Genomic DNA, 15,883 nt, shown 5'->3' with positions numbered 1-15,883 from the left:
AGAAAAGTATTGAGAAATTTATCCTGGGTATGATTTAGGTTTAACCATAAACAATTATTAATGAATATGACACATGAAATTCACCTACAAAAGAAGTAATTTCAACTTAATTCTTAGACTTATTTATGGAAATTGTATTTAAAGGTTTTAAGAAGATGAATAACTTCTTTTTGGAATAAGAAATTTTTTGTAAGTCTGTTTTTAAATCAGAAACTTAGATTATGTCTTAAACATTCCTTTCAGTCAAGCTACAACTTTATCTTATGGTCTCTTTATATACAACTGTTATCTGAAGACAACTAATATATTTGATTTTCCTTTTTTAATTTTTAAGACTGCAGAGAAATCAGGCCAGATTGAAAGATCAAAGAATGTAAGGCAAAGACAAAATGATTTTAAGGTAAGTTAAGGATAAGTATGTAGACTTTTTCACAGGGTAAGATTTTCTCGACCAAAGTTACTAGAAAACTTTACATTCAAACTATTCATCATTGTTCAGGCAGATTCTGTTAACTGATTTAGTCAAATTAATGACTTCTAATGAAGTTTTACTCTCATAATTATCTAGAAAATGATTCAAGAAGTAATGCAGTGTCTTGTGAAGTTGATCCGTGGAGCCCTGCTCCCACTCAGCATCCCAGAGTGTGGAGTGAGGCAGTATGGAGGCTGGGAGGTGAAATCTGAGCTCTCAGGACAGTGGCTTGCTCATGTCATCCAGACTATAAGGTAAATATGGACTCATTCTTCTGAAAAGGGGTAAATTTTTTTTGTCTTTTTGAGGGAAAAAGGAAATACCAACACATTCAATTTGGGATAAGATTTTTTAATATAGTCAACAAAGAATTTTACTGTCTTCTTGCCTCCAGTATTTCCTCTGTATCATAAAGCATCTAAGCTAAACCTGTTTGATGAGAATGTCATACTGAATGAGGATCTTCTTATTGTTTAATTCGGTATTAGTGCTGTATTATGATTCTATTATGGTTTTACTTTCCCTAGGCTTTCAGTATGATATTGTAGCTTATAACCTCTATAGCCTGGCCAAACTAATGACAGGGATTGCTTCAATATCATACTCTGCTCATTTTTGTTTTATTGTGTCTCTTTCACAGGCTTACTTATGAATCGTTGACTGCCCTTGAAATTCCTAATGACATGTTACAGACTATCCAGGATCTCATTTTGGATCTCCGAGTACGTTGTGTGATGGTCACATTGCAACACACAGCAGAAGGTATGTTAAGAAAAAATAATGACATTTGCTAGGTAATGATTATCTAAATATGCCACCTCTTTCTATCTTCTAATCCTTGAAAATGACAGAATTACTTTTATGGGAAATTGAATATTTTAGATCACAAATAGCTGCTCAATAGGATTTTTTTCCTTTTCTAAATATCTTTCCAAATCTATTTACCTGAGATGCCAGACCATGCATAAATTAATATGGATATACTTGAAAATATTTCAGGATATAAGAACATCCTTATGGCAAATGTTAAGTAGAAAAAGTATATTATAAAATGTATATAAAGTATGAGTCCAGTTTTGAAAAGATGTATACTATATTTTTTAAAGATTTATTTATTTATTTATCAGAGAAAGAGAGGAAGGGAAAGAGGACCAGCAGGGGGAGCAGTAGGCAGAGGCAGAAGGAGGCTCCTGCTGAAAAGGGGTCCGATGTGGGACTGGATCCTAAGACCCTGAGCCAAAGGCAGATACTTAACTGACTGAGCCACCCAGGCGTCCTGTATGTATATTTTAAATATTTAGAAATACCAGTGTAAAGTCAGAAGAAAGACTAACAGTGATTTTCTGTATAGTAGAAATTATAAGTGATGCACATTTTCTTTATATATTTTAGAATTTTCAGGATTTTGTGCATATAATCATAAAAAAAGGGTTATCTTTATAAAGCAGCAATTTGGATATTAAATATTTTCAAAGGCAGCCAAGAACATCATTATAAATAACATAAGCCATAAGTGTCTGTCACCAGGACTTTCAAGTAGGAAGGTCACATTTTAGGGCACCCTGGCGGCCCGGTCGGTTAAGTATCCAACTCTTGGTTTCGGCTCAGGTTAATGATCTTGTAGTTGTGGGATTGATCAAGTGCAACATTGGCTCTGTGTGCTCAGTGTGGACTCTGCTTCAGGTTCTTTCTCCTCTTCTTCCCTCTCACCGGTGCTCGCTCTCTCAAATAAATAAAATCTAAAAAAAAAAAAAAAGTCACATCTCTACAGAATTGGTGACTAAACATACTGTGTAACGGAAAGGGAACAGAATCCAGGTGAGAAACAGCAGTGTCCTCTGAATTTACCTGCTCCCACTAGGGACCTGAGACAGCCTGAAATGCTAAAGGTTGGGACAGGTAGCATTCCTTTGTAAATCATCAGAAGTGTCTAAGATTAGGGGCACCCGGGTGGCTCAGTTGGTTAAGTGACTGCCTTTGGGTCAGGTCATGATCCCAGAGTCTTGGGATTGAGCCCCACATCGGGCTCCCAGCTCCACGGGGAGTCTGCTTCTCCCCTGACTCTTCCCTTTCATGCTCCTTCTCACTCTCTCTCCCTCTCAAATGAATAAATAAAATCTTTAAAAAATCTTTTTTTAAAAGTGTCTAAGATTAAAACAATATAAATTTTTCATCAGATATTTTAGGAAAAAAATATTTTGTAGCTTATTTTGTACATGTTAACTATTTTCAAGAGTGCTTTGAATAAGTAATAAACCATTATCTGAAGTTGTCATTAAGCCTAGCCTAGCAGTCTCCAAATTGGGCTAAATTTATTTACATTAATGTTTTATGAAAAAAAAATCCAGAAAACAATACATATTTAAATCCTTGAGTTTACCAGAATTATGTTTTATATTATTACTTATCTTTCATTTTTTTACAAACCCATATAAAATGATGAAAACCCATAATATTTACAGATTTTATCTCTGCAAAGTTCAACTAGATAATTATAATAGAAAAAGCATTTGTGTGCTTATTTTCTCTTTAGAAATAAAGAGGTTAGCTGAAAAGGAAGACTGGATTATAGATAATGAAGGACTGACTTCTCTTGTAAGTTTAAATTCTTTTCAGTGATTAATCATTAGTGTATATTATATTCAAAATAATGATTTATTTTATTAATAAGCATATATTCTAGGGGAGGCTGTGGGAGGGATGGGATAGCTAGGAGATGGTCATTGGGGAGGGTATGTGCTATGTATGGTGAGTGCTTTGAATTGTGTAAGACTGATTAATCACAGACTTGTACCCCTGAAACAAATAATACATTATATGTTAACTAAAAAATAAGCATATATTCTCTGCATTGTAATTCTATATCATTTTCAGAAATAGAAAAAAATAATGAAATAGAAATAATAATAGAAATAGAAAATATAAATATTTTTATATATAGAAATATATAAAAATAGAAAATATATAAAAATACATGTATAAATATATATAAATTACATATGTAATTTATATATATATAGAAAAATAAACTTCTTAATGCTTTCCTTTTCAGAGTCAATTTTGCTTAACACTAACCACAAATATTTAAAAATTAATAAAAACTGTGATTTCTTTTAGGGTACTCTTCATCATGTGTCACTGTTATCTGCATTACATTTTAAAATGGACTGTGCTTCATTCTAAGTTACCCAGTAACTTGTATTTTTTAGAAAAATAAAATAGAAAGAAATGTTGGCGCTGGCCTCTAAGCCAAAACAAAACAAAACAAACAACAATAACAGCAAACCTCTCCAGATACATACATAGGTCAAGCAGGCAATTAAAAAGTTTAACTATAATATTAAGCAACTGTAACCATAGAATAATTTCATGTTTGTCACAAATACAAGTTAGAAGACTAAACTTTGTAGATGAAGGCAGAAACCTGACTGCATTCCCAGATGTATTTTCTCCATTTTTCTTTCTAAGTTAAAACAGAAACTGTTGGGATTAACAATGTGCTCTGCAAAACAACAACAACAACAAAAACCTGCATTTTTCCAGCCTTCACTGGGATAGGATGTGAATAAATTCTAGTCAACTAGATGTAGGAAGACTGGTCAGCTGTGTCTTGCGCCTAAGAAAGTGCTGGACTTTTCCCATGACAGGAATAAGGCCAGGGTGGTTGGAACTACAGCGGCCTTCTTGTGATCATGAGGCCATCCAGAGACAGAAGCCACAATAAGGATCACAATGAAGAAAGTCAGAAGGAGCCTTTCGTATTGACTGCATCACTAAGCTGCCACACTAGTTCAGTTTCTTTAATGTTAGAGAAAAAAGAAATGCCCACCTTGTCTAAAGGCCTTCGATGTTTTAGCATCTGGATGTCAATTTAACTGATACACCCGCCTACGGGATCATTGTGGGAATCCATGAAACAGATGTGAAAACATGGTATATCATGAAAACTATTTTCAAAATAATTTTGAAAATCTAAGAGTCTCATCTGAACAGATGATGACTCTAAAATTAATATGCCATGTTTCTGATTGGCTCTGTGTGCTCAGTGTGGACTCTGCTTCAGGTTCTCTCTCCTCCTCTTCCCTCTCACCCGTGCTCTCTCTCTCAAATAAATAAATAAAATCTAAAAAAAAAAAAAAAGTCACATCTTTACAGAATTGGTAACTAAACGTACCGTGTCAACAGAAAGGGAACAGAATCCCGGTTCAGTCCTTAGTTCTGTCTCATAGTAGTCATGCAATCTTTTTTTTTTTTTTTTTTTAAAGTTTATTTATTTATCTCTACACCCAACATGGGGCCGGAACTCAGGACCATAAAACCAAGAGTTGCATGCTCTTCTGACTGAGCCAGTCAGATGATCCAGTAGCCATACACTCTTAAAGAAGTCGCTTTACCTCTCGGGGTCCCATTTAGTGCTTATGTGATAGCAACTGAATCTGGGTCCCGGTGAATGTTACATGATAACTGCCACATCTGGGTCCCACCGTGTGCTTATGTGGTGGCTGCCATATCTAAGTTTGGTTGTTTGATTATAGTAGTTAAACCTTTTTGAAAATATTTTGAAATGGCCACTATAGACTTGTTTGTAGTCAATTTAAAGCTTAACTATAATATTAAGAAACTGTAACTATAGAATAATTTCATGTTTGTCACAAATACAAGTAGAAGACTAAACTTTGTAGATGAATGACCCACAGAAAGTTATAATTCTGGTGTCAGCCATTGTGTCTTATAGCCAGATGTTGGTAAAGAAATATGCTAACATAATAGTGTTGATAAAGCTGAGCGTGTTTTAAGCTAGTCAGCATGGACCTCACTTCAGAAAAAAAAGGTGAATCAGTGCATAGAGTAAAAGTTGAAGCTCCAGCTCCAGCTTTGAGTATTTTAACCTAACATCTGTAAAATTCTTAAAACTTTGAACAATGACTTAAATTGTCTCAAATTCTATTATAGACTACTGATTTATATCTTAACATTTCCAAAGTACCAGTCACATTTTTTTTTAAAGACTTTATTTATTTATTTGACAGAGAGAGATCACAAGTAGGCAGAGAGGCAGGCAGAGAGAGAGAGGAGGAAGCAGGCTCCCTGCTGAGCAGAGAGCCTGATGCGGGACTCTATCCCAGGACCCTGAGATCATGCCCTGAGCCGAAGGCAGCGGCTTAACCCACTGAGCCACCCAGGCGCCCTACCAGTCACATTTTTAAGAATAGTAATATATTTTTCTTTCCCTGAAATTTTTAATTTTTTAATTTTTTAAAATTTTCAATTCTGAGAACTTTCCTCTTTCCTAAGAACTGGAATGATTTGTGATAACTCCTTTAATCAGCTAAATTGGGTGGTTCCTAACAATATGCAGAGATAGTTCTGTTTCCTTTTAGAGAAAAGAAATAGCATATGTTTGTACTTTTACTCCCAGTTTAACTGAAACTACTAGAGTTCTCTGGTATTCCGTTTACTATATTAATATAAATATAAAAAGAAATTAAGAAAATCTAGTTCAGCTATTAATGCAAGAAATCTAAGTAACTACATATGAACATCAACATGTAATTCCCCGCAGTTGAATTTTGGATTTAATGCTATTATTATTTTAACATCTTAGATTTTCCCAACTTTTGAGGCAGGTGGGTTGGAGGGATAAGGTCAGGTATATAACAAACTTTTTGACTCTTGAAATACTTGTGTGCTGTTGGTATTTCATACTGTATGCTTTTATTTTTATTTATTTTGGGGGTACTTTGAAGTATTTTTATGGCGCCCTCTTGTTGTTTCAAAGTGGAGTACTAAAATGATAGTAAGGTTGAGGCACTATTTTAGCTTTCATTAAGTGTGGGTTCCTTTTCGTAAAAAAGAAGAAAAAAGAATCATCTTTGTATATAGGTATCCCTTCTGTTCAGTTTTATCCCCCAATCTCTTTTAAAAATTGAAGCATTTGCACATAGCTTTTCAGTTGAACTATGAGCCTTATGTAGCCTTGTGCTCCTGAGTGAAACCCAGACCCCTAGCCTCATCTTGTACTGCCAAGCTCACGGTTAGTGGTTGCGATGCACTGCTATTCTTGTGGTTCCACAACCCATTTGGTCTCTGCCCATGCTGGCCTATGCACATGTTGTCCTGCCCCCTTCCCTTATCTTTTAAGGGATTGACTCCTCTTCCCCTTCAAATGTCAGCTTAAACATTTTTCACTAAGTCTTCTTTGTCTTAGTTGGAGCAGATTCCCCTCCAGCATCCTCCTCCTCCTCATCATCAATTTTTCTCTGAGCTCCCATTTGTTCTTTTCATGTATATAAAAAATAACTGTAATGACTTTGGAATTAAAGATCATAGACTTCCTATAAATAATATTAGTAACATTAAATTTTGAGCAGTTCCAGACATGTAGAAGATCTAGGAGACTGAGCTCAGAATATATCCTGGAAGTGGTATTTAAAATATGAATTTGTGGGGCACCTCTTTTTAAAAGTGTTTTCTTATTGGCCTTATCTTTAAACTTCTTAAAAATAAGATTTTCTTGGGGCACCTGGGTGGTTCAGTTGGTTAAGCATCTTACTCCTGATATCAGCTCAGGTCATGATCTCAGGGTTATGAGATGGAGCCCCACATCAGGCTCACCACTGAAGGTGGAGTCTGCTTAAGATTCTCTTTCTCCCTCTGCCCCTACCAATTGAGCATGCTTTCTTTCTCTCAAAATAATAATAATAAAATATAAACTTGTTATATCTGTTCATCAGGTCATTTGCCTCTCAGTAGAATTTTGAAGAAAAATTTTATTTATACCTGACTTTTGTTCTAGAAGTAGGTATATTTTAGAATTTCAAGATTTACCCATTTTTAGATATCAAGTGTAAAACATGCCAAATCTAAATCTTGATGTCTAAGAGATTATCTGTTAAATTGTTGGCATCTGTTTTCCTTTCAATAAAACTGTAAAATTGAGAGTTTTAGGTCATTATTTGCTTCTGTTCAATATCTTTTATAATTTTTTTTTTATTTTTTCAGTGTTCCAAGATTCATTGTTTAAGTACCACAGTCAGTGCTCCGTGCAATACATGCCCTCCTTAATACCCACCACCAGGCTCATCTAACCCCCCACCCCGTTCCTTCCAAAACCTTCAGTTTGTTTCTCAGAGTCCACAGTCTCTCATGGTTCATGAGACTCCTCCTCTGATTTCCCCCAAATCACTTTTCATTTCCTTCTCCTAGTGTCCTCCATGTTATTCCTTATGCTCCACAAGTAAGTAAAACCATATAATTGACTTTCTCTGCTTGACTTATTTTACTCAGCATAACGTCAAAAAATGGGCAGAATACATGAACAGACAGTTGCCCAGTAAAGACATACAAATGGCTAACAGACACATGAAAAAATGTTCATCATCATTAGCCACCAGGGAGATTCAAATCCAAACCTCATTGAGATATCATCTTATACCAATGAGAATGGCCGAAATTAATAAGACAGTAAGCAACAAGTTTTGGAGAGAATTTGGAGAAAGGAGAACCCTCTTACACTGTGGTGGGAATGCAAGTTGGTGTAGCCCCTTTGGAAAACAGTGTGGAGATTCCTTAAGGAATTAAAAATAGAGCTTCCCTATGACCCTGCAATCACACTACGGGGTATTTACCCCAGTGATACAGATGTAGTGAAAAGAAGGGCCATCTGTGCCGCAGTGTTCAGCATCTTAATAGCCAATGCTTATTTTTGAGTTTTAAGATAACATATTTTTTTTTCCTTCAGCCATATCAGTTTGAGCAGTGCATTGTACATTCTCTGCAGTCACTCAAAGGAGTTCTAGAGTGCAAGCCTGGAGAAGCCAGTGTAAGTTTTCTTTAAATTCAACTTCTGTTTCAGTCTTTTCCAGGAACCTGTGGGAATCACAGTTGTAAATAAGTCATTTCAGCACTAGAGAGCTTTTCCCTCAGCTGCTTGCTTGTTTTATTTCATTTAATTGCATAGGGTGTCAATCTTCGTTCCATGATAGGCTGACAAGTTAAAATGTGAATTCATTATAGGTAGAGTAATTGGAATCATCAACACTTTGTATACAGAGAGAATGACTGACCTGAATGTTGTCAGGCTGCTCCATGCCAGTGTATTCTCAGGCCAAAAACACTGCCTGGAATGCAGCTCTTTATCACTGTCCCTTTCAGATTAAGGTTACCCACACTGGAAGCAGTTTCCCATGTGATTCTTTTTATATCAAGCTTCATAAACACAAAATTTTGTTTTCTCAGTGAAGTCCAAAAACTTACCAAATTCTTCTTTGTAGGTCTTTCAACAACCTAAAACACAGGAGGAGGTTTGTCAACTCAGCATCAATATCATGCAGGTAATATGTAAAAGCACTGATGCCCTGAAACCTGAAATAAAACAAATTATGGTAAACCCCCACCTATTAATAATATATGTATAACATTATTTTTTCATCTTGTCTGAGTCTGTAATAGTTTATGGCAAGTAAGGTAACAAAGTTCAAGGTAGGATTAATTCCAGCTTGTTCTAGCAATACCCCTTTATATTATACCTCTTTTTATATACGTTTATACTTTTATATACTTTTTAAAAGTATACTTTTGTATACTTTATATTATACTTTTTTGTGTGTTTTCCTCTTACTTTATGTTACAGCACAAATTAAATGACATGATAGTTGTTTACATTGTGTCTACAGTGTGAAGTTCTTTGGTTGGGACTAGTGCTTTGTCAGAACATAACAAAGTTGAGCATGCAATTAAGTGGATGAAAGGAAGGAAAAGGTCTTTTTCCTAAAATTCAGGAATTTATAGTTGGATCAAAACATAGGTGCTTTAAATCTTTCAGCACTTAATTTATGTACATATACGGGATATTTATTCTATCACTTCTGGGAGATACACATACATACATAAATATCACTTAAATCACATAAATATCACTTAGTATACATTTGGGTTTTTTTATTTACATAGGATTATTGGGGCACCTGGGTGGCTCAGTTGGTTAAGCATCTGACTGTTGATTTCAGCTCAGGTCATGAACTAAGGGCCATGAGACTAAGCCTTGCGTCAGGCTCTGATGCCGTGCTAGAGCCTGCTTAATATTCTCTCTCTCCTTCTGCCCACCCCTCTCCATTTGTGAGTGTATGTGCATACACTCTCTTAAAAAAAAAGGAATTTATTTACAGAAAGTTATTTTTAATGTCCAAATTGATTAATATCTAAGAATCATGTTACTGAAACTTCTTATTTTTAACTTAGATTTTTATATACTGTCTGGAACAGTTGAGCACTAAGCCTGATGCAGATGTAGATACTACACAGTAAGTAAACTGAAACTAATCTCACTGATGCATTTAGGAGGATTAAAAATACAGACTAATGTTTTATATGTAGTCTTATAAACTAAGACAATAAGAGAGATAGATTATATACATTAAAATTATATTTTTATATATTTGACCTGTATTTGTATATAATTTCTTCATCTTCTGAACTCATTTTAGCATTCCTAGAAAAATGTTGAGCAAACTGAACACCTGATTGGTTACTAATTACTGAAAGCAACAAGTTTTATAAATAGTAATGAAAATTAAGATATATAATTCCTAGTTGATAACCTTTAGAATTCTGATGTTAGAGAATTAGCTATACTCTTGTTAAAGACTAATTTTTCTAGTAGAATTAAGTCTAGGTCAGGCTTAGTTATTTGAGCTTCAGAGGATACATGTTGATTCTTAACATTTACAAATTCTGATAATAATTCTTTTATAATATTGTTCTGTAGAATCTTTTAGTATGTAATTTATCTGAATGTTACTGAATGATATTTGGCATATGTAACTTCTGTGTTAAGGTTAATGCTCTGACACAGAAAATACTGAAATAAATGCCATTTAAGGTATTTCTAACAGGTATAAATTGGTATATATAAAACCAGGTAATGGGGATTAAGGAGTGCACTTGTTGTGGTGAGCAGGAGGAATGTATAGAACTGTCAAATTGCTATATTGTACACCTAAAACTAATATAACACTGTATGTGGAGTTTAAAATAAAATGAAATAAATTTTTAAAAAAAGCAAAGTTCAGAAATACATAGCACTATGTATTAGAATTCAGTGGTGTCTAAAACAGAAATTGTAACAAAACAATATGGAAGGAAAGACGTTTAATCAACAGTATCAGGAAATTGATTAACAGCACAAATTCCTGGTGGATCGTGTTAAATATATAACATCAATACAGAAAAGCTACAGTTCAATATTTATTAAGTCTCAAAGAGGCAGTAGCATTATACACTGTGAGACTTTATATTTTGGATACTCACCCTTTACTGGATATGTCATTTGTAAACCAATACCAAGAATATCACAAAGATGGAAAACTTCTCAAATTACCAATTTATACCTTAAGGATATTCTAACAGGAGTGAGGTGGTATCTCATTGTATCTTTGATTTGCATTTCCCTAATGATAAGTAATGATGAACATCTTTTCATGTGTCTTGGCCATCTGGATGTCTTTTTTGGAGAAATGTCTGTTCATGTGTTCTGCTCATTTTTAAATTTGTTGTTTGGGTGTTGAACTTTGTGTTTTGGATACTAACCCTTTATTGGATATGTCATTTGTAGATTATCTTCTTCCATTTTGTAGGTTGCCTTTTAGTTTTAAGATTGTTTTCTTTGCTGGGCAGAAGCTTTTTAATTTGATGTAGTCCCAGTGGTTGACTTTTGCTTTTGTTTCCCTTGCAGCAGGCAAGTTATCTAGAAAAAGTTGCTCTGGCTAGTATTGAAGTGGTTACTGCCTGTGTTCTGTTCTAGGTTTCTTATGGTTTCAGGTCTCACTTCTAGGTTTTTAATCCATTTTGAATTTATTTTTGTGTATTGTGTGATAAAATGGTCCCGTTTCTTTTTTTGGATGGTGCTGTCCAGTTTTCCCAACACCATTTCTTGAAGAGACTGTCCTTTTGCATATTCTTTTCTGCTTTGTCAAAGATGAAGTGTCCTGGGGTGCCTGGATGGCTCAGTTGTTAAACGTCTGCCTTTGGCTCAGGTCATGATCTCAGGGTTCTGGGATCAAGCCCCGCATTGGGCTCTCTGATTAGCAGGAAGCCTGCTTTTCCCTCTCCTACTCCCCTTGCTCTCTGTCTCTCTCTCTCTCTCTGTCAAATAAATAAATAAAATCTTTTTAAAAAAATTAAGTGACCGTATGATATTAGTTTAGTCTTGGTTTTTTGTTCTGTTCCATTGATCCATGTTTCCATTTTTGTGCCAATACCATACTGTCTTGATGACTACAGCCATTGGTATTTTGATAGGAATTGCATTAAAAGTATAGATTGCTTTGTGTAATACATACATTTTAACAATATTTGTTCTTCCAATCCATGAGCGTGGAATGTCATTTCATTTTTTGGTCTTTAATTTCTTTCATCAGTGTTTTACAGTTTTCAGTGTACAGATCTTTTGCCTGTCTGGTTAAGTTTATTCCTGGGTATTTTGTTATTTTTGGTGCAGTTGTATATGGGATTTTTTTTTCTTAATTTCTCTTTCTGCTACTTTATTACTAGTGTATAGGAACTCAGCAGATTCCTGTACATTGATTTTCTATACTGTGACTTTGCTGAATTCATTTATTAGTTCTAGTAGGTTTTTGGTGGAGTCTTTGGGGTTTTCCCTATGTTTCTGAACTTTATTTTCTGTTCTATTCATTCGTATATGTTTTATATCTTTTTGTATTATTTTAATGTTCATTACTTTGCATTTTTAATTAAGATTGGTATCTTTTTATTGATTCTATTTTCAAATATTATTTGATATTTTCATTTATTTACTGTTCCATATGAATTCTAAAATCCATTGGTTAAGTTTAAGGAAAAGAATTCCTGCTAAAGTGTTGATTATCATTCTATTTTATCACTTGATCAGTGGATTATAGTATTTCCTCCCCTGCAATTTTGTATCTTTGGTCATTGTTGATTATTAGCTAATTTCCTAACTTAGCTCACCTATAAGTGGTTTATTATGTAAATGAGCTTGAAAAGCACTCTGGAGATTCTGATAGTTAAAAACATTTCAATTAATTTGAATCTGTACCTCAATATTAAATTATTAGCTATTTTCCCCTTTGGTTTTTTTTTTTTATTGTGTTGTGTTATTCACCATGCAATACATCATTAGTTTTTGAAGCAGTGTTCCAAGATACATTGTCCACATATAACTCCCAGTGTTCCTAGTAATCCGTGGAATACCCACCTTAATACCCACCATCAGGCTCACCCATCCCTCCACCCCATCCCCTCTAAAACCCTCAGTTTGTTTCTCAGAGTTCACAGTCTCTCATGGTTCACCTCCCCCTCCAATTTACCTCCCTTCACTTTTCCTTTCCTTCTCTTAATGTCCTCCATGTTATTCCTTATGTTCCACAAGTAAGTGAAACCATATGAGACTTACCACAAGTAAGTCTCTGCTTGACTTATTTTATTCAACATAATCTCTTCCAGTCCCATCCATGGTGATACAAAAGTTGGGTATTCATCCTTTCTAATGGCTGAGTAATATTCCATTGTATATATGGACTACATCTTCTTAATCCTTATGTCTGTTGAAGGGCATCTCGGCTTTTTCCACAGTTTGGCGATCGTGGACATTGCTGCTATGAACATTGGGGTACAGATGGCCCTTCTTTAAACTGCATCTGTATCTTTGGGGTAAATACCCAGTAGTACAATTGCCAGGTCATGGAATAGCTCTATATTTAATTTTCTGAGGAATCTCCACACTGTTTCTAAAGTGGCTGCACCAACTTGCATTCCCACCAACAGTGAGAAAGAGGGTTCCCCTTTTTCCACAACCTCTCTGACATTTGTTTTTATCCTGCCTTGTTAATTTTTGCCGTTCTAACTGTGTAAGGTGGTATTTCAATGTGGTTTTGATTTGGAATTGCCTAATGGCTAATGATGATGAACATTTTTTCATGTGTCGTTAGCCATTTGTATGTCTTTACTGGACAAGTGTCTGTTCATGTCTTCTGCCCATTTTTGACTTGATTATATGTTTTTTTGGGTGTTGAGTTTGAAAGTTCTTTATAGCTCTTGGATATCAGCCCTTTGTAGTGTCATTAATATCCTCTCCCATTCTTTGGGTTGCCTCTTTGTTTTGTTGACTGTTTCCTTTGCTGCACAGAAGCTTTTGATCTTGATGAAGTCCCAAAAGGTCATTTTTGCTTTTGTTTCCCTTGCCTTTGAAGACATGTCTTGAAAGAAGTTGCTATAGTCAATGTGAGACGTGTCTTGAAAGAAGCTGCTGTAGCCAGTGTTGAAGAGGTTATTGCCTAGGTTCTCCTCTAGGATTTTGATGGATTCCTGTCTCACATTGAGGTCTTTCATCCATTTTGAATTTATCTTTGTGTATGGTGTAAGAAAATGGTTGAGTTTTATTCTTCTGTACTGAGCTGTCCCAATTTTCCCAGCACCATTTGTTGAAGAGATTGTCTTTTTCCCACAGGATTTCTTTTCCTGCTTTGTTGAAGATTATTTGGCCATAGAGTTGAGGGTCTCTACTCTGTTCCACTGGTCTATGTGTCTGTTTTTGTGCCAGTACCATGCTGTCTTGGTGATCACAGCTTTGTAATAAAGCTTGAAATTAGGCAATGTGATGCCTCCAGCTTTGTTTTTCATTTTTCATTTCATTTCATTTCATTTTCAACATTTCCTTGGGCATTCGGGTCTTTTCTCCCTTTGGTGATTTTTAAAAATTTAATTTGAGTATTGAGAAAACCCCAAACAAATAGCATATGACCTGTATTAATAGATAGCCTATTGTGTCTATTTTGAGCTGTTAATTGTTAAATATAAAGCAGAGAGTTATGAGATTTTTGACCAAAAGATTTTAAAGTCAAGTTTACATAAAGTTCATTGCATTTTTTATTGAGTTGTAATAGATATATGACATTATATTAACATTGCTAATTTTTGTGCTTTAATTGTTACTGTTCTCTTACTTGCTTCCTTTTTAGTCTTTCAGTTGATGTTTCTTCTCCCGATTTGTTTGGAAGTATCCATGAAGATTTCAGTTTGACTTCTGTAAGTAAGATGATAAATAAAAAGCTAAACTTACCATTTTTAAATTATATAATGACTTATAAATGAGTCTAAATTACTTTGCTTATAAATCAGTCTAAATTACTTTGAGAGGCAGATATTGTATTCCTGTTGTAGTATACTTTTCTATAATTTTGAACTGTGCTTTATTTTGTGAAAATTTTAGTAAAAATATAATTTTATATGTATTCCACAACTTAAAAACCTTTTAGTTGAAGTTGTTATTTAAGTGGTTCCATCTACTCCTTGCATAATTCAAGTTTTTGAGTGTGAAGAGGTGCCCTAATGGTTCCTTGCTATCTGAAAGTTGAAGAGGCAGCAGAAGATGGGGGCCCATCTCCCCATGTTTTTCCTCTTTAACTAGAGAAGTTATTTCTGTAAGTTCCCCTATAGCATTTCATTTGAACATAAAGTTCTGTGGCAAAACAAAGCCAGCCATACCACCTTTTTATATATGCATAGTTATATCGTATTTCAGCATATACAGGTATTTGGGGATGATTAACATACATACTTTATTATATGTATAAATTTAGCTCTTTAAATTTAGACCTGTCCATCCTTAAAAAAAAAAAATAACACTCTCTGGTTTGTCATTTGCTTGAAGGGTGTATGTGTGTGTGTGTACATGTATGTATGTATATATGTATCTCTCAAGAAAAAAAAATATGACCAAACTTTCCTGCCCTGTATCATTACCACAGATATTATATTTATAAGTATGAACTCCTAGTTAAAGAATTTGTTATAATAGGAAAGATCAAAAATTCAGTTTGGGACCAGATGAATTAAATGAGTGACATTCAAGCAGAGATATTTAGCAGGTGATTAGATATATGTGTCTGGACTCCAGGAAAGAAATCTAAATACAGATTTGTGAATAAGTAATACACAGTTGACCCTTGAGGATAGGCTAGGGTCATCGATGCCCCATTCAATCAAAAATCTGTTTGTAACTTTTGACTCCCCTAAAACTTAACTACCAATAGTCTATTGTTGAGCAAAAGCCTTCCCAATAACAGGCAATTAACACGTTTTATATGTTATTATGTTATATGTTATATGCTATATCACAGTATCACAATAAAGTAAGAGAAAAGAAAATGTTACCAAAATCATAAGGAAGAGAAAATACATTTACAATACTGTACTATATGTATCAAAAAAAATCGCATATAAGTGGACTGGTACATTTTGAACCTGTGTTGTTCAGGGGTAAACTGTATAAGGAATACAAGGCCTGGGAGTGGAAAATACTAGGAAAAATATTGGTAGAATGAGAGGAGGGCCAGATATATAAAAATATCATTGGGGTACCAATATTTAAGG

The 15,883-nt window shown here is 34.5% G+C and overlaps 1 protein-coding gene across 5 annotated transcripts in view; it reads left to right on the top strand.

Annotated features, from left to right (window-relative positions):
- EXOC2 (exocyst complex component 2) overlaps positions 1-15,883 on the top strand; it is a 279,908-nt gene that overhangs the window by 167,654 nt on the left and 96,371 nt on the right. For all 5 annotated transcript variants that reach the window (XM_059179098.1, XM_059179101.1, XM_059179097.1 and 2 more), the window contains 8 exons: positions 335-400; positions 569-726; positions 1,113-1,234; positions 3,006-3,067; positions 8,214-8,294; positions 8,746-8,805; positions 9,713-9,774; positions 14,470-14,536. In XM_059179098.1, the coding sequence (XP_059035081.1) occupies positions 335-400; positions 569-726; positions 1,113-1,234; positions 3,006-3,067; positions 8,214-8,294; positions 8,746-8,805; positions 9,713-9,774; positions 14,470-14,536 (678 nt within the window). The remainder of the gene's footprint in view (positions 1-334; positions 401-568; positions 727-1,112; positions 1,235-3,005; positions 3,068-8,213; positions 8,295-8,745; positions 8,806-9,712; positions 9,775-14,469; positions 14,537-15,883) is intronic.

The sequence above is a fragment of the Mustela lutreola genome, chromosome 6, assembly GCF_030435805.1.
Source record: "Mustela lutreola isolate mMusLut2 chromosome 6, mMusLut2.pri, whole genome shotgun sequence".
Lineage (NCBI taxonomy): Eukaryota > Metazoa > Chordata > Mammalia > Carnivora > Mustelidae > Mustela > Mustela lutreola.
Note: the sequence above shows the minus strand (reverse complement) of the source record. Positions and strands in the feature narration are given on the sequence as shown.